Here is a 26,214-nt window from a genome sequence, read left to right on the forward strand (position 1 = left end):
TCTGCGGGCAGATATTGGAGGATAAACAGCAGCGGGAGGGTGCCTGGCCATGGGGATCCTACACCACCGGTCAGCAAACAGCCTTGCGCGCTGGGGATGGGGCACAGACTCGAAAACCTTTAGTGGCAGGGAATGGACTTTAGGGCAGCCTCCAGGGCAGAAACCCAGAGTGGTGGGGTCACGCGTGCAATCTGGGAGTGGCTGGCGGTTTTAGAAGCACAAAGGGCAGAGACGTGCCCTGACCTGGAGGCAGGACTGGGGGCGCTGCGGAGGGGCGCACAACCCAGGACACTGCAGTTTATAGCAGCATGGACAGAAACAGAGACCGTGTGACCTGGAGAGCTCACTGAAGAACAGACTGCGGTCTCTCTGCTCTGAGGCAGAGGGTTGGAAACGGTCTCTTCTGCTCTGACTCGTGGAAGAGACACGGAAAGCCGCCAGGGAAAGCCGCCAAAGAACAAAAGCCCCAAAAACTGATTCCCACTGAGCCCATCCCCCACCACAGGGGGGCAGGGCAACTCCGCCCAAACAGGGTTGCCTGAGTAACAGCGCGGCAGGCCCTTCCCCTAGAAGACAGGCTGGGAAAACAAGAGGCCAGCAGCTCTAAGGTCCCAAGAAAACAGGTGCATCTTGCTTGGGTTCTGGTCAATAATTTGGACTCTATACATTCCCTCAAACACCCATCAACAAAATGACTAGGAGGAGGAGCCCCCAAAATAGAAAAAACTCAGAGATTATGACTTATGCTACAGATTTACAAATGGATGCAGATATAACCAAGATGTTGGAGATGGAATTCAGGCTAGCAATTGTGAAGACAATGACTAGAACAGAGAAATCAATTAGTGGCAATATAGAGTCTCTAAGGGCAGAAATGAAGGCTGAATTGGCAGAACTTAAAAATGCTATCAATGAGATCCAATCCAATCTAGATAATCTAACAGCTAGGGTAAGTGAGGCAAAAGAACAAATAAGCGACCTGGAAGACAATATAATAGATAAAAAGGGAAAAGAGGAGGCCAGGGAAAAACAACTCAGAATCCATGAAAATAGAATCAGAGAAATAAGTGACACCATGAAGCGTTCCAATGTCAGAATAATTGGAATCCCGGAGGGAGTGGAGAGAGAGAGAGGACTAGAAGAGGTATTTGAGCAAATTGTAGCTGAGAACTTCCCTAATCTGGGAAATGAAACAAACATTCACGTCCTAGAGGCAGAGAGGACACCTCCCAAGATCAAGGAAAACAGGCCAACACCCGGCATGTAATAATAAAACTTGCAAATCTTAGAACCAAGGAAACCATCTTAAGGGCAGTTAGGGGGAAGAGATTCCTTATGTACAGAGGGAAGAACATCAGAATAACATTAGACCTATCCCCAGAGACCTGGCAAGCCAGAAAGGCCTGGCAAGACATAGGATACTAAATGAGAAAAACATGCAGCCAAGAATACTCTATCCAGCAAGGCTTTCATTTAGAATGGATGGAGAGATGCAGAGCTTCCACGACCGGCAGAAACTGAAAGAGTATGTGATCACTGAGCTGGGCCTGCAAGAAATACTAAGGGGGGTTCTATAAAAGGAGAAAGACCCCAAGAGTGATATACAACAGAAATTTGCAGGGACAATCTATAAAAACAACGTCTTCACAGCAACATGATGACAATTAATTCATATCTTTCAATAATCACTCTCAACGTGAATGGTCTAAATGCTCCCATAAAACGGCACAGGGTTGCAGACTGGATAAAAAGACAGGACCCATCCATATGCTGCCTACAAGAGACTCATTTTGAACCTAAAGATACATCCAGACTGAAAGTGACAGGATGGAGATCCATCTTCCATGCCAGCGGACCTCAAAAGAAAGCTGGAGTAGCAATTCTTATATCAGACAAATTAGATTTTAAACTAAAGACTGTAATTAGAGACACAGAAGGACACTATATCATTCTTAAAGGGTCTATCCAACAAGAAGATCTAACAATTGTAAATACCTATGCCCCCAACATGGGAGCAGCCATCTACATAAGCCAACTGTTAACCAAAATAAAGAGTCATATTGATAACAATACGTTAATTGTAGGAGACCTAAATACTCCACTCTCAGCAATGGACAGATCATCTAAGCAGAAAATCAGCAAGGAAACAAGAGCTTTGAATGATACACTGGATCAGATGGACCTCATAGATATTTACAGAACATTCCACTCTAAGACAACAGAATACTCATTCTTTTCGAGCACACATGGAACTTTCTCCAGAATAGACCACATACTGGGTCACAAATCAGGTCTCAACTGATACCAAAAGATTGAGATTATTCCCTGTATACTCAGGCCACAGTGCTTTAAAACTGGAACTCAATCACAAGAAAAAATTTGGCAGAAATTCAAACACTTGGAAGCTAAAGACCACTCTGCTCAAGAATGTTTGGGTCAACCAGGAAATCAAAGAAGAACTTAAACAATTCATGGAAATCAATGAGAACAAAAACACATCCGTCCAAAACCTATGGGATACTGCAAAGGCGGTCCTAAGGGGGAAATACATAGCCATCCAAGCCTCACTCAAAAAAATAGAAAAATCCCAAATTCACCAACTAACTCTACACCTTAAAGAACTAGAGAAAAAGCAATGAATGATGCCTAAGTCATGCATTAGAAGAGAAAGAAAAAAAATTAAAGCAGAGATCAATAAATCAGAAACCAGAAACACAGTAGATCAGATCAATAAAACTAGAAGTTGGTTCTTTGAAAGAATTAATAAGATCGATAAACCACTGGCCGGACTTATCCAAAAGAAAAGAGAAAGGACCCAAATTAATAAAATTATGAATGAAACGGGAGAGATGATGACTAACACCAAGGAAATAGAAACAATTATTAGAAATTATTATCAACAACTATATGCCAATAAACTGAGCAATCTGGATGAAATGGAGGCCTTCCTGGAACCCTATAAGCTGCCAAGACTGAAACAGGAAGAAATTGACAACCTGAATACGCCAATAACCAGTAATGAGATTGAAGCAGTGATCAAAAACCTCCCAAAAAACAAGAGTCCAGGGCCTGATGGATCTACTGGGGGAATTCTACCAAACATTCAAAGACGAAATAATACCTATTCTACTGAAGCTGTTTCAAAAAATAGAAACAGAAGGAAAACTTCCAAACTCATTCTATGAGGCCAGCATTACCTTAATCCCCAAACCAGGCAAAGACCCCATCAAAAAGGAGAATTTCAGACCGATATCCCTGATGAATATGGAGTCCAAAATCCTCAACAAAATCCTAGCTAATAGGATCCAACAATACATCAAAAGGATCATCCCCCAGGACCAAGTGGGATTTATCCCCGGGATGCAACAGTGGTTCAACATTCGCAAATCAATCAATGTGATAGAACACATTAATAAGAGGAGGGAGAAGAACCATATGGTTATCTCAATTGATGCAGTAAAAGCATTTGACAAAATACAACATCGCTTCCTGATTAAAACTCTTCAGAGTATAGGGATAGAGGGAACGTTCCTCAAGTTCATAAAATCCATCTATGAAAAACCCACAGCAAATATCATCCTCAATGGGAAAAAGCTGAGATCCTTTCCCTTAAGATCAGGAACATGTCAAGGATGCCCACTCTCGGCCCTATTGTTCAACATAGTACTAGAAGTCCTAGCAATAGAAATCAGACAACAAAAAGAAATAAAAGGTATTCAAATTGGCAAAGAAGAAGTCAAATTCTCTCTTTTCGCAGACGACATGATACTTTATGTGGTAAACTCAAAAGACTCCACCCCCAAATTACTAGAACTCATACAGCAATTCAGTAATGTGGCAGGGTACAAAATCAATGCACAGAAATCAGTTGCTTTCTTATACACTAACAATGCAACTGTAGAAAGAGAAATTAGAGAAACGATTCCATTTACAATAGCACCAAAGACCATAAGATACCTCGGAATAAACCTAACCAAAGAGGTAAAGGATCTATACTCTAGGAACTACAGAACACTCATGAAAGAAATTGAAGAAGACACAAAAAGATGGAAAAATATTCCATGCTCATGGATCAGAAGAATAAACATTGTTAAAATGTCTATGCTACCCAGAGCAATCTATACCTTCAGTGCCATCCCGATCAAAATTCCAATGACAATTTTCAAAGTGCTGGAACAAACAATCCTAAAATTTGTATGGAATCAGAAAAGCCCCCGAATCGCCAAGGAAATGTTGAAAAAGAAAAACAAAGCTGGAGGCATCACATTGCCTGATTTCAAGCTATATTACAAAGCTGTGATCACCAAGACAGCATGGTACTGGCACAAAAACAGACATATAGACCAATGGAACAGAATAGAGAACCCAGATATGGACCCTCAAACTCTATGGTCAAATAATCTTTGACAAAACAGGAAAAAACATGCAATGGAAAAAAGACAGTCTCTTTAATAAATGGTGCTGGGAAAATTGGACAAACACATGCAGAAGAATGAAACTCGACCATTCTCTAACACCATTCACAAAGATAAACTCAAAGTGGATGAAAGATCTCAATGTGAGACAGCAATCCATCAAAATCCTAGAGGAGAACATAGGCAGTAACCTCTTTGACATCGCCCACAGCAACTTCTTTCAAGATATATCTCCAAAAACTAGTGAAACAAAAGCAAAAATGAACTTTTGGGACTTCATCAGGATAAAAAGCTTCTGCACAGCAAAGGAAACAGTCAACAAAACAAAGAGGCAACCCACAGAATGGGAGAAGATATTTGCAAATGACACTACAGACAAAGGGCTGGTATCCAAGATCTATAAAGAACTTCTCAAACTCAACACCCAAAAAAAACAATCAAGTCAAAAAGTGGGCAGAAGATATGAGAAGACACTTCTCTGAAGAAGACATACAAATGGCTAACAGACACATGAAAAAATGTTCATCATAATTAGCCATCAGGGAAATTCAAATCAAAACCACATTGAGATACCACCTTACACCAGTTAGAATGGCAAAAATGGACAGCGAAAGAAACAACAAATGTTGGGGAGGTTGTGTAGGGGAACCCTCTTACACTGTTGGTGGGAATGCAAGTTGGTACAGCCACGTTGGAAAACAGTGTGGAGGTTCCTCAAAAATTAAAAATAGAGCTACCCTATGACCCAGCAATTGCACTCCTGGGTATTTACCCCAAAGACAGAGAGATGTAGTGAAAAGAAGGCCCATATGCACCCCAATGTTCATAGCAGCAATGTCCGCAAAAGCCAAACTGTGGAAAGAGCCAAGATGCCCTTCAACAGATGAATGGATAAAGAAGATGTGGTCCATATATACAATGGAATATTACTCAGCCATCAGAAAGGATGAATACCCAACTTTTACATCAGCATGGATGGGACTGGAGGAGATTATGCTAAGTGAAATAAGTCAAGCAGAGAAAGTCAATTATCATATGGTTTCACTTATTTGTGGAACATAAGGAATAGCATGGAGGACATTAGGAGAAGGAAGGGAAAAATGAAGGGGGGGAAATTGGAGGGAGAGATGAACCATGAGAGACTATGGACTCTGAGAAACAAACTGAGGGTTTTAGAGGGGAGGGGGTGGGGGGACTGGTTAGCCCGGTGATGGGTATTAAGGAGGGCAAGTACTGCATGGAGCACTGGGTGTTATACGAAAACAATGGATCATGGATCACCACATCAAAAACTAATGATGTATTGTATGGTGAGTAACATAACATAATAAAATCTAAAAAATAAATAAATAAATAAACAAAACAAAATAAATAAAATAAAATACTGAATCCATCCAATGAATCATGGAACACTACATCAAAAACTAATGATGTAATGTATGGTGATTAACATAACATAATAAAATTTAAAAAATAAAAAATAAAATAAAACAACAACAACAACAAACAAACAAACAAACTGAGGGTTCTAGAGGGGAGGGGGTGGGGGGATGGGCTAGCCTGGTGATGGGTATTAAAGAGGGTACGTTCTGTGTGGAGCACTGGGTGTTATGCACAAACAATGAATCATGGAACACTACATCAAAAACTAATGATGTAATGTATGGTGATTAACTTAACATAATAAAATAAAATTAAAAATAAATATATTATATATCTTTATATGGTATAAAAATACACAACATATTATATGGAATATGTACTTTTATAATACATATCTTTATATTTTATGTCCTATATTATACACGAAATTATGTAATTATACATCTTTATTTTGTATTTTGTATTCATAATACATGTCTTTTCACAGCATAAAGACTGGAGTTGCAAACATAATATTTTGCCAACATAAACTGAAATTACTTTTAAAATATGAAAAAAAAGAAATAATCCCTTGGAATCAATTTACTCTATTCAAAATAACGTAAGTTTTGGGTCATGCACAATCCATAGAGCTAAAAGTACCAGCAAGATACTCTTTGTTTCTAAGGAATAATAGTATGAAAAGCAGGAAGATGAAACCAAACGTATGTATGGACCTTGGACAAGGATCTAGAAGGAAACAAATCTAATTACTATGGTGGCCAAATGGACACTGAACTTACAATAGATTACACTAGTTTTGAAGACTCAGGGAAACCCACAGACTAGGATCAGAGTCTGGCTAACATCCTCATGAGTAGGTTTCCTCCAATTTTTAAGAGCCCATCTGACCCTCTGGCCATAGTTTTGAAACTCTTTCAACTTCTCTCTTCCCTAATTTGCCCCACCAAGCCCATGACAGAAGCGTATCAATCCATCACTCTTTATCCAAGTCACCTAGGCAGATATACTGGCATTAACCATGTGTATGTAATCTTTGCTCACAAAATAACAAGTGCCCCTAGCCAGAACCATCTTTCAGCAGTCCCCATGACAAGTATCTTGAGCACTCAGTATACAGTGAGTGCTCAGTAAGGTCTCCTCACTGAGTGAAGGAATAGCCCCTAATTCTCTCCCCACTCCTAGCAGATACATGCAGGCTTAGCAAGACAGTAAGAGTCACCCTCGGCCATGCCTTCACTCTAATGAGGATCACCTCATCTCATCTCATTCATTCACTGAACAACAAAGTTTTGAATGCTTACTATTTTTCAGGCACTGTTCTAGAAATGAGCAAAGGTCATTGTTCTAATGACCTAGAGGTCCTTATTCTAATGAATCTTACATTCTAGTGGAAAGAGATAAAAAGTTGGTAAGGTACTACATTAGCTGGTAAAGTGTTAGGGAGAAAAATAAAGTAGGAAAGGAGAAAATGGCATGTGGGGGGGTGAGGGTAAAGTTAAGCAGGATGGATAGTGAAGGCCCATGGAGAAGTTGTCCCTTAAGACCAAAAAGAGGAAAAGGAGAAAGCCATATGGATATTTAGAAGAGCGTTTTCGACAGAAAATACCAAGAAAGAAAGACTCAGAGGCACAACTGTGTTTGGCACATGTTTAGAGAAGAGCAAGGAGTCTATGCTGGGGAGGACGGAGCAAGGAGTAGGGGAGTATGCAGTGAGGCAGGCAGATCTCAGGCCAATTTCAGGCCATTATAGGAAGGTTGCCTTTTATTCTGCATGAGAGAGGAAAGCACTGAAGGACTGGGAGCAGATGAGAAACATGAATGGGGGCAGGAATAAATGGATATTATGGCTGCTGTGTTAAGGAATGACCTACAGGAGTCAAGGTTAAAAATGGGGAGACAATAATCCAGGCAAGAGACAATGATGTGGACCAACGTGGGGATGGTGAAAGTTGGTAAAGATTGGTTGCTTCCTGGAAATATCTGGAGATTGAGATGATAGAGGATACATTGAGTATGAGATGATTTGAGCAGGACTCCAAGAACTCTTGCCTTAAAAAATCAAAAATATGGAGTTGCTATTAGCTGAGATGAAGGAGACTTTTGGAGGTGCAGGTTTTGTGGAAGCAGATCCAGATTCTGATATGTTAAGTTTGAGATGTCTGTTAGGCTGAGATGTTGAGTAGGCAGTTGTATATAGAAGGCTGAGGTTCCAGGGGGTGGTCAGGACTGGAGATTGAACTGGTACTTTAATTTCTGCACACTTCTGCCAAATTCACCTTCCAAAGCTCTGTTTTCACCCTATCATTTCCCTAATTAAACATTTTCAGGGATCCACTACTGCTTACAGCAGATGCCACAAACTGGAGGTTGGGCTGCTAACATGTTCTGTGACCCACACAAGATTTAAGGCGATTTGAACTATTTGCCAACAGTTATAAATTGGATGATCCCTAGGGGTGCCTGGGTGGCTCAGTCAGTTAAGCCTCCGACTCTTGGTTTTGACTCAGGTTATGATCTCATGAGTTGTGGGATCGACCTGGTGTCAGACTCTGAGTTCAAAGGAGAGTCTGCTTGAGATTCTCTCCCTCTGCCCCACCCCCCACTCACTCGCACATTCTCTCTCTCAAATAAATAAATAAATCTTTTTAAAAAATTGGAAGATCTCTAATAAGACAGATATTGGAATGTCTTGAAAACTCAGAGCATTTAGAATTCTAAAGGTCCACATCATATGAGTAATGTTTAGGAGGTAGTTCACTTGAGCTGACTAGTACCAAATACCCGATTTTAAAGGGAAAATAATTTGCTCAGATGCCATTCCTTTTTCATCGTCGTATACCACGAAAACACTGCCTTAAATTTAAATGTGTTTAACTGCATCCATTTAATAAAAATAACTCTAACAAAATATTTTGAATTTAATGAAATTGATAAAATTTTATTTTAAAGTAACTGTTGCTACTGATCCATTTTTCTTATGGCTCTTATAGGCTGTTACAAATGGTGACTTAGGATCCCATGTTTGTTTATTTTTGCATCAAAATACTCTTTGACACGTTGGGTTTGTTCTACTATATCCCCTACCTGCAAGTAGAGTTTTGTAGAGAAACAAAATGTGAGCCAGGATTGTGGAGAAGCTGTGTTCCTATTTCCTACGGAAACAGGGAGCAGTAGCTTGGGTGGTCCTACACTGGGACATAGTTTTCAGAGAGAAACTCATCAAAAGATGAGTAAGAGCTTGCCAGGTAGAGAAAAGAGTTCATTTACTTTACCCTCTGGGCTTCTATGGGATTTTCAAAGTTGTACTCCTTGATCTACAAGTTAAAGACAAATCCTCAGACTGAGGTCAAGATCCTACCCAAAACTACGCCTTGTCTGGCTCTCCTTCTAAGTTCTGCTTCTTGCTTTCATTCATACTCACTCCATGGCACCCTCCACTCCCATTGGAATAGACCATTCCCTTACTGTCTATCTAACTAAATCCTAACTATTCTTCAAGGTTGTACCAAGACCTACCTTCTTGGAGCTTTCTGACTAACTTGGCCCCACGGTCAACCCTTTCCTCCATTATACTCACCTAGCACTGACTGTATCATTTGCTCACCCACTTATGCAGGCCCTCCCTGCCTTGTACTGCTTTTTATGTGCTGCAGATCTCTGCAGCCTATGTCCCTGATTGCACTGAGCCTCCTTGAGTCCACTGTTGAATTACTGAAGTGCTGTTCCCTTATGTCTCCATAGCACACACACTCTGGGATGTCCGTAGGCTACGCTCACGATGAACTTGCATGGTAGAAGGTGACTATAATACAAGTACTTGTTATGTAATGAAACAACAACAGTGATTTCTTATTCATGAGGGGGAACCCCAGCAGGGAGAGGAGTGAACTGAATAAAGCACAATCTTGATTCAACTCATTTATTTTCTCTGCCTACTAAACTCCTGCTCATTCTTAAGATTCACTTTGAAAAAAATCTGTCCCCAATTCAGAACCACCCAAGCTCTTTCTGCCACTTCTTTAGTTACCCCATTTCACCTTACTACTGATGTTGTCTCTTAGAGGTAAATCTTACCTCTATTCAACAAGACGGTAAAGCTAGATGCGGTGTATTGAATTAAGCTAAAGCGTGCAAGAATAAGATGACATAAAAAGTAATAATCGGTTTTTCAGGTGTCCAAAAACAGTAACATTATAGAAGGGAGATGAATTGTAGTGACTTTTTAAAATAAATTTCAAATATTCTAATTAAATTCTATATTTATATTTAAATTTCAGGCTGTGTCGGGGGGGAGAGAGAACCAGAGACAGAGAGAGATAATTAGAACCCCAGTATCCCAGACTTTTTTGTCAGAATTTATTTTGACTGAGATCCAACACTACTCAGCTTAGATGAAATAACTCGCTTGAATAGAGAATAATGTAATGTCCAATACTGAATAGTGGGAGGGAATGAAATCAAGTCACAGAAGAGAGGTTGGCATGAATCGAGATAAAACAATCAGCATCCCACATTGTTAATTAAACTAATTACAACTTAAATACCCAACAAACAACCTAAAAATATCTCCACTGAGCTATAAGCTCAAATGTATTAAGAAAAAGGTATATTTGAATTACTTAGCATTTGAATCGCTTCTCAGCCTTTTGGCTAAGATCAAGTGAATTACTTAGCATTTGAGACATCACCTCTAAGTAACCTTCAAAGATGCTTTCATAAATAACTCACAAGACAGTAAAAAATTCATGAGTTATAACACTTTTACAAATAACTCAGAAGTCCAGGACTCAGGACTAGATTCTAAAGGTTTCACTCTTAAAGAATTTCTGGATTCTTCTAGAGCTGTTAATTCCCAAAATGTATACCAAGGTGCTCTGGGATGTGTCAGTGAACTCACAGGGGTGCAACAGGATAAATAGGATATTTTAAAATTTCAAGGCAAACACAGTGGCACTCAAGCTCAGTCAAACACCTCAGGAACTACTAGCTTGAGATAGTTCACAATTTTAACATTAGACCATGCTACATTCCTTCTAATGCAATCCTATCTTTTTGAAACTGAGGTTTTCACAGTTTGTGTGATAAAAAGCCAGAGTCATGTGAAAATCAACATGAATCAGGAAATGAGAGTGGTGATGTCTACTCTCACTCAAAATTTTGAGATGTCGTTCCATGGCCCAAAGGCACATGTATTCCAATAGTAAATAATTATAGTTCTTAAAAATGAAAAAAAAATTTTAATTTGTGTTCCAATTTTTTTTCAAATGGCTACTAAGTTGTTAGAACATGATACTTATTGAATTGTTTGGTGCTGACTATTTAATAAATAGAACTTGGGGGGCACCTGGGTGGCTCCTTCAGCTCAGGTCATGATCTCAGGGTCCTGGGATTGAGCCCTGTGTTGGGCTCCCTGCTCAGCAGGGAGACTGCTTCTCCTTCTCCCTCTGCTCCTCCCTCCACCCACCTCCTACCCCAGTTCATGCTCGCTCTCTCTCAAATAAATACATAAAATCTTTATTTAAAAAAAAAAAGACAGTTGTTATTAAGCCAACCTAACCCCATGGTCTCAGCGGTGATGTGTGCAAAGAATTTAGCTCATTTAATTCTTAGCTCTATTCAAAAGTATAAAGATTCAAAAACAATAAATTATTCCTTTAAAATAAATAACGTATATCTTCTAAATGTAACTTAATCTCGGGAATGTGGAAATGACTGCACTGTTGTATCACACTCAGGAAATGGTAGAACGTAGTCAGAAAACAGCAAACAAATATCAGTTCCTACCCAGCACTATCCTTCACGACCTGTATGAATTTTGAAGTGTTATGTGTTTTTTTTTTCCTTGACTATGTGTTTTGTAGCTTGTCTAAGCATAGTTCTCTCAGCTCTGTGATGGGCTTGTGACAAAACCTACCAGATCCGCTCATTGTGAGCAATAAACGAAATGATACATAAAAACACATTGTACCATGCCTGACGCTCCATAACGGGTGGCTATTAATAACACATTACATTGTAGGGGAAAATAGTCTTCCCAAGAAATAATTTGTCAATTTCCTTTAAATTTTGCCCTACAAATTAGATTGCAAATTGTGTGGATCCCTCCCACTACGGATATTTTCTTTGTCCACATTAGGCTGAGGAGATACATAAGAAGCTAAGTTTTTCATTGCTTTTCTTTAGAGAGCAGTTTTGTGCAAGGCTGATGAGGAAGAAACATTAAATAACGTTATCAGGATAAAAGACTGCAAAAAGTAGGGACTCAGAGCAAAAAGAAAGAATTCTTTCTCCTTTGCTTCCAGAAAACCTGCCCTTGCTTGGTTCTCCCCATGTATAGTGCCTTCTCCTTCTCTACCTCTTTGCTGACTCCACAGTCATTTCATTAAATTATGTCACAACTTGTGGCAAGGTCTGCTAAACCACACCAGGGTATCTGGAAAGGTAGGAAATAACTCTTAATACAAGGCTAAAGAAGAAGTGCTACAGGGAGAAAAAAAAGTTGCATGATATTCAAGGGAAGAAGAATGAGAGAATTAGGGAAGTCTGTAAGGGAGTTGCCCTTCTAGATGGATCTTAAACATTAGATAGGATTTGGATATGTGGAAATAAAGGGAAGGGTATGTGAATCAGCAAGAAGAGCAGGAGGAAAGGCACAGAGGCAACGAACATGGGGCGTGAACAAGGAAGCAAGAGTTCAAATGGCCAAATTTTCAGCCTCATAATGGAGCAAAGGAAAATGATATTAGGGATTTTTTTTTTTAAGATTTTATTTATTTATTTGTCAGAGAGGGAGAGAGAGAGCACAAGCAGGGGGAGCGGCAGGGAGAGGGAGAAGCAGGCTCCCCGCTGAGCAGGGAGCCCTATGAGAGGCTCGATCCCAGGACACCAGATCATGACCTCAGCTGAAGGCAGATGCTTAATTGACTGAACCACCCAGGTGTCCCAATATTAAGGGATGTTATTTGAGCCAGACCGTGGATGTCTCTGGGTCCTCCCAGTCCCATCATCCTCTCTTCTTCATTGCATGAATTTCCAGAGGGTTGGGTGCTCACTAAATTCAATTACTTTTGTGCCTCAGTGCTTAAGACTACACCAAAACATCTAGTGTTAAAAAATCAGCTTTTAATTCTTCAAATCTCATCATTAATAAACCAGAGATGCCTGCATTCTGGTTTCATTTCTACCATTAACTAGCTCTAAAAGCCTGAGAAACTAAAGCAAACCCACTCTTAGAGCATAGCTTTCTCTTCTGTAAAAGAAACCATTTGGTTTGATGAGCCATCAAGATCTTAACTCTAAAAATTACCCTTCAAAATTATTACTTCATCTAATGTATCAAAATATCATAAAGACAGTTTTGCCATTTGACCTCCAAATGAACAACACTTCATTCCAAATTATGAGGACTTGGTTAAATGATGAAGTGCAGCTTTTAAGAATGATCTTTAAGGTCACTCCCCAGTTTTTATGATGAAAAAATGAAACAGAATGCCACCTTCAGAAAAGTGACTACCATATTTATCAATTTTACAGTGTATACATTTTTAATACATTAATATTCATAAAATTATGAAATCTTTCAAGCATAAACAAGGGGTTTTTTTGTTTTGTTTTACTGGAAAAATTTTTAGGTCAATGATATATCTGGGAATTGAAGCAATAATGAAATAGTGGGCTAGAAAACTTGAATGAACAAACACTCACTGAGGACCTGCTAACTACCAAGAACTATGCTGGGACCTAGGGTTATAGACAGGGAGAAAAAGACATTCCAGTGCAGTAGTAGAAGGCTTCTAACCCAGGACAAGCATGGCTATTATGGGAGCAGATAAACAGCGCCTCCCATGGGCACATGGGCTCAATAGACATTTCTTAAAGGAGGTGAGATGGGTTGAGTGACCAAGAATCCATAGAGTCATCTAAGTGAAAAAGAGGAAAGTGTATTTAGCCCAGCGACAATCATATGAACCATAGCACAGAGGGGGAGATAGGTGAATTGAAGCCACTGTAAGATATCTGGAATGGTCAAGAGTCAGAGATATGAGAGATGAGACTGGAATGGATATTCCATTCCAGTCTAAATCTCTTGAAATTTACTGACCTCAAATTTCACAGTAAAATGTTTAGCCTCTAATTCTGAAAGTGATGGAGATCCACTGAAGAATGCCAAACAGGAGAATATCTGACTGGAGAATGAGGCCATGCTCAAAAGTCTCACCTCCGTGGATTACAAACCAATGTGGGGGAAAGCTTGAGGAAGGGACAGGTGTTAGGAAGCTGCTACAGTGGTCCTGATGAGTCATGAAGAAGCCAAGGCCACTCATAGAGGGATAGACAGAGTTAGCTTTCAAGACAGAAGAGATAGAATTTGATTAATACCTGCGAGTAAGAAACTAAAAGGAGTGGGGACTGGTGGAAGTTAAGACCCAAGTTTTTTTCAGAGAGTAATTTAAGATCATATCGTTTCTTAATTAAATTTTCAAACAGCTGAAAAAAAATAGTGGAACTCAAGAATGTGAAACGCAGGCTACAGTCACAGTCTTGACCTTGCCAAGTTGGACACTACTCTAGTACACCAACCTAGAAGATGAGGATCTTGCCTTGATGGAATAAATATGATTTCCACCCCCCGGAAAAGCAGGGACAGCATTTCCCTCTGGGAGTTTCCAACTCAGAATCAAGAGAAAGAAAGAAAAAATGGGGGGGGGGGGCGGCCAGGGGCAGGACATTTCTTAATGACTTAAAAGCTTTGCAGGATTCCCCAGAGTAAATCATCAGAAGAGGGAGAGAAAGGGCTCTAAGCCTTTCTACAAAGCAACTACTCTCAAAAACTTTTCAGGTGAGTGATGACTCCAGTATCAAACCACTTTCACTGAGCAGCCACTATGTACCAGGCACCATATGCTACTTAGGCTTGGCCCAGTTTCCTCACCTCCAAAATTGGAAATAAGAAGACCTATTTGTCACAATCACTGTGGTGTTTAAATTGCAAAAACTTCCTTGGCAATCAATGTAAGCAGTCACCTTTAACCTTTAGCTTAGCATATATGTCCTTTCATGGTTTGTCTGCTGCTCCCTCACCAACCTCCCCTCCCTTGTTGTAACCTGTAGCCATGCCAAATTACTGCCAGCCGCACCATGTCTTCTCACCCCATGCCACAGCTAGCTAGGGTAGGTGTCCTGTTTTGACTCTTTTAGCACCTGACACTTCCCCTTCAGAACACTCGTCAAAACAGTGATTAAATAATTATCTGTTTTAAATATTTTTATGTCCCACCAGAATATCAGATTCCTTAAGTGCAAAAATTGATCCATTTTGTTTATCCCTAAAGTCCCTCTGCTTATCAAATGAATGAATACATTTTCTCAGGCAAAATCTTACACCTCTCAAATGCTCAAATTTTAAAATGATTTTTAAATAAAATTCAGTAAAATAAAACAATAATATTTAAGTACCGCTTCAACACTCAGTGACAATAGCTGTATTCATGACAAGCCACAATGACATGGATCCTGGGTTTCCTTTGGACCTGGTCAGGGCTCAAGGACTCCAGTCACTTCCTACTTGCTAGGACCCCACCAATTCCTCCCTGAATGGCTCTATGACTTGAAATCTGTCCTCTTTCTAGCCATCAGCCCTCCTATCACCTCATCTCTAGTGTTTTAATTCCACTTTCATGACATACAGAATTTATAGACAATGGGGAGCCACCAAGATGATGTTCTGGAAAGATGAACTTGACCCTGGTACATATAACAACTGAAGGAAGAAGAGACTAGAACTAGCCAAGTCGCTATTACAGAAGAACAGGGAAGTAATGATAGTGCTGTCCTTGGTCTAGAGCAGTGTCAAGAGAAGTATAATCACTATCTGACATGGAGGGTCAAAGAAGAAAATATGGCAGAGGTTTCAAGTCCAAGTGACTGTGGGAAAGGTATATACCAAGTCCAGCGAGTGGGGAAAGATGCCTAGTTTAGACTTACAAATAGCATCTTTTACCACTTATCATTAAGAGGGTGATTGTGGATGTTCTCTGTATTCCTTTGTTGTTGTTATTGTCGTTTTCTACTTTCCAATTTTGCTACATTGAGAATATATTACTTCACTAATAGAGAAAAAACAACAATCTTTGTTTTTTCATGCCACTTTGCTATGACATATTGATCTTGCAATATATATGAGAGATCATAATGGAGATGGCCAACAGGAAGACCAAATCATAGGTCTGAGGGTCATGAGAAGTCAAGGTTAGATGCACATTTTTGGAGTCACCCGCATAAAGTTTAAAGCCATGGGAATGCATAAGATTATCAAGAGCAGGACTGAAGAAGAACTTCTGCCTCAAGCTGTACAAGCCTGAAATCACTGATCACAGGGAGTAACCAGTGCTAGGTAAGAGCACTGGAAATATCCCACGAGCTAGAGGCTTTATCCCACCTGCTCATTTTTTTTTAAGATTTTATTTATTTATTTGAGAGAGAGAGAATGAGAGATAGCACGAGAGGGAAGAGGGTCAGAGGGAGAAGCAGACTCCCTGCTGAGCAGGGAGCCCGATGTGGGACTCGATCCCAGGACTCCAGGATCATGACCTGAGCCGAAGGCAGAGTCGCTTAACCAACTGAGCCACCCAGGTGCCCCCCACCTGCTCAGTTTTAAGCTCAGAGAGTGAACAGATGTGGTGCAGGCAGGACCCCCTCTGCGCCACCAGAATATTTTGGAGTGGCCTATATTGATACAGTTCATTCACTGTTACAGTGATTTACTTTGGTGCCACCATGCCCACCGAACCATGAACTTCTTGAGGTCAGGAACCAGGTCATGTTCAATTCTTTACCCTTCTTTGTCTTGCCCTCACCTAGAACAATCTGTAACATGTACCGGCCATTTCTTATATATCTGTGCTGAAGAACCCAGCCGCACACCTGAGAGCTGTTCTTCCCCATCCCGTTCTTCTGTCAAATGACTTAGCTTTCCTTGGTCAGACTGCTATGTACTCTCCTGTCAGAACTAGTCCTCTAAAACCTAGATGAGTGGACATGTCCCACATGCCTAATGCTCACGTGTCTGTGATAGTCTACTGATTGCCCTGCAAAAAGCCCCGGGGTGCTTTGCCCACACATCATTCACCCTACTTAGAAAGTTCCCCATCTTGCTCCGTGTACACACTGCTTATCTCTAAGCATAAACCATGTTAGTCCACATGGTATTTAGAAAATCTATAATTAGCCAGGCTAGAAACAAGGCAATAAACTGCCCAGTAGGGAGTGGCCCAGACTTGTCATGCATTTTTATTTTTTTATTTTTTTTTGCTTGACATGTGGTTGCCAAATTTAGCTCTTTCTACATTTCTAGATATATTATGTTGACATTTAAGACCCTTCTTCTAAAACTCCTTGGAGAATTACAGTCTTTTAGAAATAGACACTGCAGAGATGGTCCAGTCCAAAACCCGCCCCCCGTTGAATTTCATAATGTGGAAGCATTTTATAAACCCTGAAACAACACAGCACTGTGATCCAGATGAATCTCATGGCCACTGGGGTGGGAGATTCAGTGTCCTGGGGCTCCTGACTCTAGGCCCAGGCTGCCTCCCCATCGCTCTGCCTGCCTGTTGGATAATGTCCTCCAATGTTTCTTTGTTGCATAGCTTAGGCAGGGAAAGTTAGCATCGATGTGCCCTGAGGGAAATATTTTTCCTCAACCACTTTGCTCCCCTGCCACTTGCTAACTCTTACAACCCTGGGCAAGTCCCTTACCTCTCTGATTCTTGTTCTTCTCTAATATAAAATAGATTCAACACCACCTGATCTGTCTATATCCTTGGCGATATTGGGCAAATCTAGCAGGAAAACGTATGTGAAGGTAGTTTGTAATAACAATTAAGAACAAGAGTAATAGCTAACATTTATTCAGCTTGTGTCAGACAGGCCCAACTTCACATGCATTACCTCATTTCATTCTTTTAACAACTCAAAGGAGCAGGTTCTGCTACTGTCCCTGGTTTACAGACAGGAAACCAAGGCACAAACATTTAAGTGACTTGCACCAGTCCCAAAGCTGGCAAGGGAAGAAGTTGGAATAAACCGCCCCATACTACCTGGGCACACTGAAAATATATTAGAACTGACAGAAACTGCAAGAGATTACATAATACAAATATGTGATATCACAGGAAAATAAAATAAGAGCCTTTTTATAGATGAGGCAACTGAAGTCCAGCAAGCTCTCATGGCTTGCCCAACATCAAGCAGTATATTTTTAAAATATATTTAGAATATGTCTAAGGGCACCTTGGTGGCTCAGTCAGTTAAGCATCTGACTCTTTGATTTTAGTTCAGGTCCTGATCTCAGGGTCCTGAGATGGAGCTGCATGCCAGGCTGGGGCTGAACAGGGCGTCTGCTTGAGATTCTCACTCTCCCCCCATGCTGCCCCTCCCCCTGCTCTCATGCACTCTCGCTCTCTCTCAAATAAATAAATAAATAAATCTTTTTAAAAAAAAGAATATGTCTAGAGTATTTTATTTTGGGGGCACCTAGGTGGCTTAGTTGGTTAAGCATCTGCCTTCCGCTTAGGTCCTGATCCCGGAGTCCTCAGATCTAGTCCGCACTGAGCTTCCTGCTGGTGGCTGGTCAGGTAGTCTGCTTCTCCCTCTACCCCTCACCCCACTCCTGCTCTCTCTTTCAAATAAATAAATAAAATCTTTAAAAAATAAATAAAGTATTTTTTAATTTTTTTAAAGATTTATTTATTTGAGAGAGAGCAAGAGTGGGGGAGGGAGAGAGAATCTTAAGCAGGCTCCATGCCCAGAATGGAACCTGGCGCAGGGCTCGATCTCACAATCCTGAGATCATGACCTGAGCCAAAATCAAGAGTCAGATGCTTAACCAACGGAGCCACCCAGGTGCCCCAAAACTATTTTATTTTTAAATTGTGGGAAGTAGAGCAAAGCTGTTAGGAAACTGGGTACTGGATTCCATGGCCAAATTTTAAATTCCAGCACTACCACTTAGCCAGCTATGTTACTGGGGAATTAAAAATTGGAGAGTCTCAAATGTGAACCTTTTGTTTATTTTTTTCCTGATAAACCTATTTTAAAAACCCTATAGCCAAGAATCAAATTTTCAGAAATAGATTTTCATTCTATTTCCTCCCACTACCTGCACAGCCATTCTGATTAATATCCAAAAACATGTTAGAAATAGGAAGGAGAAGGCAAGAATGACTTGAGGCAAATATAAAGAAGCAACACCTCTAAAGGGGAGGAGAGTATAACCCCAGTGGGCCAACTGTGCCCCAGGCACTCACAGGCTTGTGGCCCTGAAGAGCTTGGCTTGATTGCAAGTCACACAGAACTGTATTAATCCAGCTCTTCCACTTAATAGGTAGGTGGCCTTGGACCGAGTGACTTAATTTCCCTTGACACTATCAAGAGCTCTGGAACCCAGAGCTGACCCAGCTGCTCCTCTATGATGGAATCTTTGGGATTCAGGGCGATTGCCATTCCCTGTGAGGTTTGTGGAATTTACCATGTTGGTTTTCAGGCCTACTTCACAAGCCCTGAGAGGCATTAAAAAAAAAAAAAAAAGAGTTTTTTTGTTTTTTTGGTTTTTTTTAAATTAAGTAATCTCTATGCCCAATGTGGGGCTGGAACGCATGACTGGGAGATCAAGAGCCACATGCTCTATAGGCTGAGCCAGCCAGGCGCCCCCTGAGAGATATTTTTTGTAGTCTTTCAGGAACAGACTGGCCAAAGTGGCTACAAGAGATATATCATGGAATTTAGTTGGACAAATAGGCCCTGAGTTGGCATTGAATCAAATGAATTCCAAAAATCTAATGAGCAAAGATTCCCTCTATAGCAGCTAGATCTGATACACTATCAAGACAGGGTCTGTTCCCTCTATCTCATCCATACTCCCAACCATCTCAAAGTGAGGCTCACCTGTTTACATTTTAGCCTTACCTCTTCTTTCCACACACACAGCAGAGTTGAACCCAAAGGAGAGAGAGAAGCATTCCTATGTCTGGACAGACAGGCTGATCTGAAGGTGCTATAAGGTACACCTAGCTGACTAGAGTCTGAGTGGGCACTTGAGATTGGATTTCATATGCATTCACTCCTCACAGGATTACCTATGTAGCTTGAAACATGTCACCACGATGCTCCAATCATCTTTTCCACAAGGGCCCAACTTCCCCACAACGAGTGGTGCCTGATCCCAGCTTCTAACTCAGCTCACGGGGTCTCTGGGCTGGAGGCTGCCAAAGACAGGCTGCCACTGAACATCAGAGCTCCGGGAAAAAAGAAGTGCCCTACGGAGATGCTATAGGCCACTGTATTCATACAACCGACTTTCCAAAGCTCCTCAGATTTCTTATTTACACAGACTTCTGTCGCTATAGCCTCCACCAAAACTTCAGTCCAGAACCACACTCAGGAGGCATTTCTTTTTTTTCTTTTCTTTTTTTTTTTAAGATTGTATTTATTTGCTTGAGAGAGAGAGAAAAAGCACAGAGGGAGAGGGAGAAGCAGACTCCCCGCGGAGCAGTGAGCCTGACACGGGGCTCGATCCCAGGACCCTGGGATCATGACCTGAGCCAAAGCAGACGCTTAACCAACTGAGCCACCCAGGCGTCCCTGAGGAGGCATTTCTAAACTTGGGACTTAAACTGCTCATGACAGCATGTTGCACTACGGATAAAGCTGAAAAATGGTGCTGGGTATTTTGGAACAGATTACAGGTATGATATAGGACTCATCATTTATTATGACTTAGCACGTTTATATCCTGCCCTTCTTGCCTACATGCTAGTGTTAACAATGATCCTTGCAGTTCTCCTTAGACAGTAGGTACCATCACCTTTAGCTGGCATTTGTTTGTTGCCCATTTCCCATTTACTGGGAGAAAGCATTATGCCTATAATTTATAGATAAGGCACCTGAGATCAGGAGGTTAAGGAACTTGCCTAAAATAACCCAGGACATGTGGGGTAAAACAGGGATACAGTCAAAAGTGGTTCGACTCTGGAATTTAGACTCTTCATCACTATACCTTTCTACCTTCAGAGGACACGGAGATTCATGGACATTCTCTAACATGTCTGAGGTCATATCCTTACTTGCATTTGACACAACAGTCTAAATGACAGTTACATCCCCTTTGAAACAGGAAGCTCCTTCTAAACTTGAGTCCTGGATGCATCCTTGCAGCCAGAAGAGTTTTCAGACGTGAAAACATGCAACTACCAAAGTGCAGAGACTCGCAGTGGCTTTTCTAGATGGAAAACCCAGTCAGATAGTGGCTGATGGCATCGTCTGCTCTCTGACAGCCCCTGTGCCACTGGAGCAGCTGAAGATGAGCCCACGTGTAAGAATCTGTTCACATGCCAAAAGTTTTATCATAAGACTTGGCAGCTCATTATTAAAGGGGCACCAGAATCCCCAGAAACAGAAATGCCCTTTCAGGAATTTTCCACATTTGTTCTTGCTTCGAGCCATGATCAAGTGTTTCCAGTCAAATACACCAGCTAAAAAGGAACCTATTTTCTGAAAGAGAAGTGGCTGGTTTGGGTCCAGCACTTGTAAAGGTTCCTGGTACCACAGACCATGAAACAGTCAGAAGTGAAGTGGCACTGTGTTCACAGAGAATCCCGAGGACCTGAAAACTTCAGAGCAGGAAGATTGCTGAACTGCGTGTGCAACCCCTTTCCACTTAACAGGGATGCAGCTGAGCTGAAGGGACTTGTCTGAAGCCACTGAGCAGGTTGGTGAGTGGAGAGCCAGGACATATAATGAGGGGTTGGACATGCCCAGGTTGCAAACAGCTTGTCTGAGGACTCACTCTTGGAGAAGACACACATTTGTCTCACATTTGCCTGACTCCCCTGCCCAACTTGGGGGACAAACCCTCAGAAGCAAATCCTAGTTTCAAACATTGTAATGAAGCTTCTCATTTCCCAGATCTCTCAGTGAAAACTTTAAGGGCAAATCCAGAAATCTTATGGCTACTGTCATAGACTCTTTGACAGGAGTGCCCCTAAGGTAGGTGCACAGGCTCTTTTTTTTTTTAAGATTTTATTTATTTGACAGAGAGAGAGAGAGAGAGAAAGAGAGAGCACAAGCAGGGAGACAGGCTCCCCGCTGAGGAGGGAGCCCAATGCGGTGCTCAATCCCAGGGTCCCGGGATCATGACCTGAGCCGAAGGCAGACGTTTAACGACTGAGGCCCCCATGCGCCCCACAGTCTTCTTTTTATACACCACAGAGAGCCGGAGAGAAACATAGAAATAATACTTTGCCCCCAATACATATACACAAAGATCCTTGGCTTCCTCAAAGCTGAGAACCTCAAACTCGCTTGACTGAGAGGGGGGCAAGAGTTGGAATAAACTAAACGATTAAAAAGAACGATGGGTAAAGCCCCTCTAGCCTGGAACGCTCCTGGTTCCCGCTGTTAACGATCTAAAGGCTTCCCCCTTGGTGGCTGGCAAAACACTAAAGGCCGCGTCACCGGCCGCGTCGCCCACGCCCGGAAAAAGAGCTGGAGACCGAGAACTCCAGACACTGTCTCTCTGGGTCCCTGGGGAGGCCCGCACTGGGTCGGGAGATTCCCAGGGGAGGGTGGGCGAGGGAGTTCAAGCAACAGCCCCAGCGCGCCAGGGAATGCACTTGAAGTTTCAGCGAGAGACAGAAAAACTTGTCTTCTTTTGAAACCAAGTTTCCAACCAACAGGAAAAAGTCTGCTACGGTGCGGGAGCCCTGGACGAGACCGAAGCCCCCTGTCCCGGGACTGCAGACCCGCTGCGAGGCCCTCCTGCTCTCGCCCCTCCCCCGGTGCTCACCCGCGATGTCCCAGAGCTGCAGGCGCACCACCGTCTCCGGGTCCCAGTGGAGCACCTTGAGCGCGAAGTCCACGCCGATGGTGGCCCGGTAATGCGAGGAGAAGTTCTGGTGCACGTAGCGCTTGATGATGCTGGTCTTGCCCACGCCCAGGTCGCCGATCACCAGCAGCTTGTACAGGTGCTCTTTCTGCGGGGCTTGCATCCTGGCGGGCCGCCCGCGTGCGGTGCCGGACCGGGGAGCGCAGCCGGGGCCTGGGCGGTACACGGACTCCGGGAGCGTGAGTGCGGGCGTCAGGGAGAGGAGCGGGGGGGCGGGGGCGAGCGCCGGAACTCCTCCCCGGCCGCCTGGAGAAACGCCCAGACAGGCGCCCAGGGGTTAATCTTCCTTCCTTTCCCGACCGCGCGCCGCCTTGGAGGGGGTGGAGACGGGAGCGTCTCCCGGGACTGGCAAGTGGGGGGGCTCGCGTCTTAATGCTTGTTGCAAAGGTTATTCGTGCAGCACTTTACAGTTTCCAAAGAACTCTCCTCGCCTGTGATCCTGAACACAAAGCTTTGAGATGTGGGCTTTATTTTCCATATTTTCCGTGCGGGAAAACTGCGTGTGGAAAAGTTCAGTGCGTTGCGGGAGATGAAAGGGACAAGCCGGGGAACCCAGGGCTCCAGAGCTCACAGGCCAACCCCCAGCCCTCACTGTAGGGAGAGCTTGGAAGAGAGGCAGTTGACAATACAATTTCAGGAGGCATGGTAGGGGATTGGGTCCCTTATGCCCTGGTTTTTTGAGGTGTGTGGCCCTGGGCAAGTCATTTGACCTTGGGCAAGCCTTAGTTTGCTTTCTTCCTCAGTGACCTGATAATGGTAATCCAGACCTGTCACCTGCTTTGGAGGGAGAACACTGAGCACTTCCACACCTATTCAACAAGGGGGACCATGGGGCTGAAATGCAGAGGGCATCCTCGGCTTTTAGCCTTCTCCTCTCTTATCCTAAAAGCTCTGGGCAACATCGAAAGACAATTTCAATAACTAGTCAGATTATTTTAAGTGATAACAATAGCAAGTATTGGGATGCCTGGGTGGCTCAGTCCGTTAAGCATCTGCCTTCGGCTCAGGTCATGATCCCAGAGTCCTGGGATGAGTCCCTCATCCGGCTCCCTGCTCCGTGGGAAGCCTGCTTCTCCCTCTGCCTGCTGCTCCCTCTGTTTGTGTGCTCGCTCCCTCTCTCTCTCTTTCTCTCTCCTACAAATAAATAAATAAAATCTTTTAAAAAAAAAAGCAAGTATTTATTCAGCACTTGCTATTTGCCAGTTTTTATACATATCACTTTATTACCCTAGCAGTATTAAAATTGATACCATTATTCTTCCCATTTTACAAAGAAGGAAACTGAGGCCTAGACATTTTAAGTAATGTACCCAGTATCAAACACTAATAAGGAAAAAGCCAAATTAAAAGACAATTTTCTGAGCCAAAGAGGGTTTTTTGTTTGTTTTTTTAATGTATTCTTTTAACCAATATATATTTATGCTTGGGATGATACAGAAATAACACAAAGATTCCTGGTCTCAAAAACTTTACCTTCCTGTGGGTAGGGGCAGACAAGACAAACAAAAATAAATAAGTACGATTTGTAACGTATTAGTCGGTGATAAGATAACGTAGGGGAACAGGTATGAAGAGTTGGAATGGGGTTGGCCTTTTAGGTAGGGTGGCCAAGAAAGGCCTCTCTGAGAAGAGAACAATTCAGTAAAAACATCAATTTCTGAGGAAGTGGCATGCAGATCTAAGTGATGGCATCCTGTACCAAAGTGAGTCATTTTGTACCAGAATGTGCCAGGAACTGAGCAACGTCCCCATTATCTCATTTCAACTTTCCAACTGTATCAGGAAGTATTTTGTCCAGTTGATAGATGAGGAAAGGAAGACAGAGAATGGCTTTCCCAAACCCACACAAAGTGTTAAAACCGGGATTCCAATACAGGCTTGTATGAAACAGAGAAGGGGAAGTTCGGTGGGCCCACTGTCTTTCTGTCTTCATCTGACACTGCACATGCTATCCTTCAGCCTCCACAAGGCCCTCATAAGCAGAGGGATGCCCCAGCTGCCTGCCCTGGATAAATCACATAACCTCTCTGGAGCTCAGTTTCCACATCCACAAAATGAAAATAAGGATATCTACCTTCTAGAGTTGTTGGTATAAGTAGAGACTATATAATAAGATGCTGAGCCTGTAGTAGGTGCTGAATGGCAGTTATTAAGAGCAAATAAGGGACAAGCTTTTCACACCATGTTCTCTGATACAAATACTGGGGACAGGCGTCATATCTTATCAGCTTTCTTTCCCCTCCGGGGGTAACTCAGAAGCTTTGCTCACAATGGGCACAAAGGGAAGGTATGCAGAATTGCCCTGGTTTGTGTTTTATTGAATGCTCAGATAGGTAGACATCCTTCTTTGGTTTCCACCCACGCAGGGACACACCAGGCAGATTATACCTAACGACTGAACCAAGTATTCTATCTGCTTAAAGTATTGGCAAACACTCTGGCTTCATTTTTCAGGAAGGAGAGTTCACAGACCTGAGAGGTCCTAGGCCTTTCTTAGAGCTTGAAAAATGAGCAGTAAGGGCAAAGACCCTCGCCAGATCTAAAATCCTGGCTCTGTAGATCTGAAGACAAGTTTGGCCTGGGCAAGGAGCTGGTGGTGGAAACAAGGAGGGGCTAGAAGTTTGAGACATAATGTGAGCCAGCCCTCACTGTTATGCCTGACCCTACTGCTTCACAGGCCCCAGCCTGTTTTCCCGGCCTTGTCCCAGCTGAGTCATCCCTACCCTCACCTGCTCTCCTCTGCTGATTAGGAGCATGTTGGAGCATCAGATGGTGAGATTTATTGGGTAGAACAGGCAGACCAAGACCTGGGTTTCCTGAGACCAGAAACTTATAAAATTGTGGCGGGGAGGGGGTTGTGTGTTGGGGGGAGTGGTCTTTAAGCCAAAAAAAAAAAAAAAAAGCAAAAACAAAATTAAGGAACAGGACCTGAAGCTTCAGTCTCCCTGCCTCTTCTGGGGGCAGGATCCCCCTGTCAGGGGCAGTGGGCAACCAGAAAGTGCAAGCTCCCTAGCTAGACAGGAAGTATTGCAATTTGTTTCCAGAGTCATTCATTTAGGTCTCATGACAATTCTTCACAGCGGGAAAAAATTACTCCTGGTTGATATTTTTTAAATCTTTTCGTCTAAAGCGGCTCGGTGAGCTTGCCAGGCTAGCAGCTCCGTGAAATCCCAAAAGACCCCAAGTAAAATAAGGGAATTGGGTTGCAAGATCTCTGGAGTGTACTGCTGACTCACATGTCAGAACTCTGGGCCTTTTAGACACCTTCCGGCAGGTGCCGGAAGTGATGCCCCAGCCGATTCTAATCATCCCAACAATGGCACCACTACCCAAGCTGTGGCGTTGTCTATCCTGCACTCCATCTGCTCTCCCCACCCAATTGGGACATTCAGGAGAAGGCTGTGGAAGGGCCATTTCAAAACAAACATCATGCCACGGTTCTCTTCCAGTTTCAGGGCTGCGTTCTCTCCT

The 26,214-nt window shown here is 42.5% G+C and overlaps 1 protein-coding gene across 1 annotated transcript in view; it reads right to left on the reverse strand.

Moving 5' to 3' along the window:
• The window catches only part of RAB38 (RAB38, member RAS oncogene family), a 78,894-nt gene extending 55,984 nt beyond the window's left edge, over positions 1–22,910 (reverse strand). Inside the window, exon 1 of the mRNA XM_028091713.2 lies at positions 22,645–22,910. Within this exon, the coding sequence (XP_027947514.1) occupies positions 22,645–22,846 (202 nt within the window). The 5' untranslated portion in view covers positions 22,847–22,910. The remainder of the gene's footprint in view (positions 1–22,644) is intronic.
• Between the last annotated feature and the right edge of the window lie 3,304 nt (positions 22,911–26,214).

The sequence above is a fragment of the Eumetopias jubatus genome, unplaced genomic scaffold (assembly GCF_037043125.1).
Source record: "Eumetopias jubatus isolate StellerSeaLion01/CBP00866 unplaced genomic scaffold, mEumJub1_p1.0 scaffold_13, whole genome shotgun sequence".
Taxonomy (NCBI): Eukaryota; Metazoa; Chordata; class Mammalia; order Carnivora; family Otariidae; genus Eumetopias; species Eumetopias jubatus.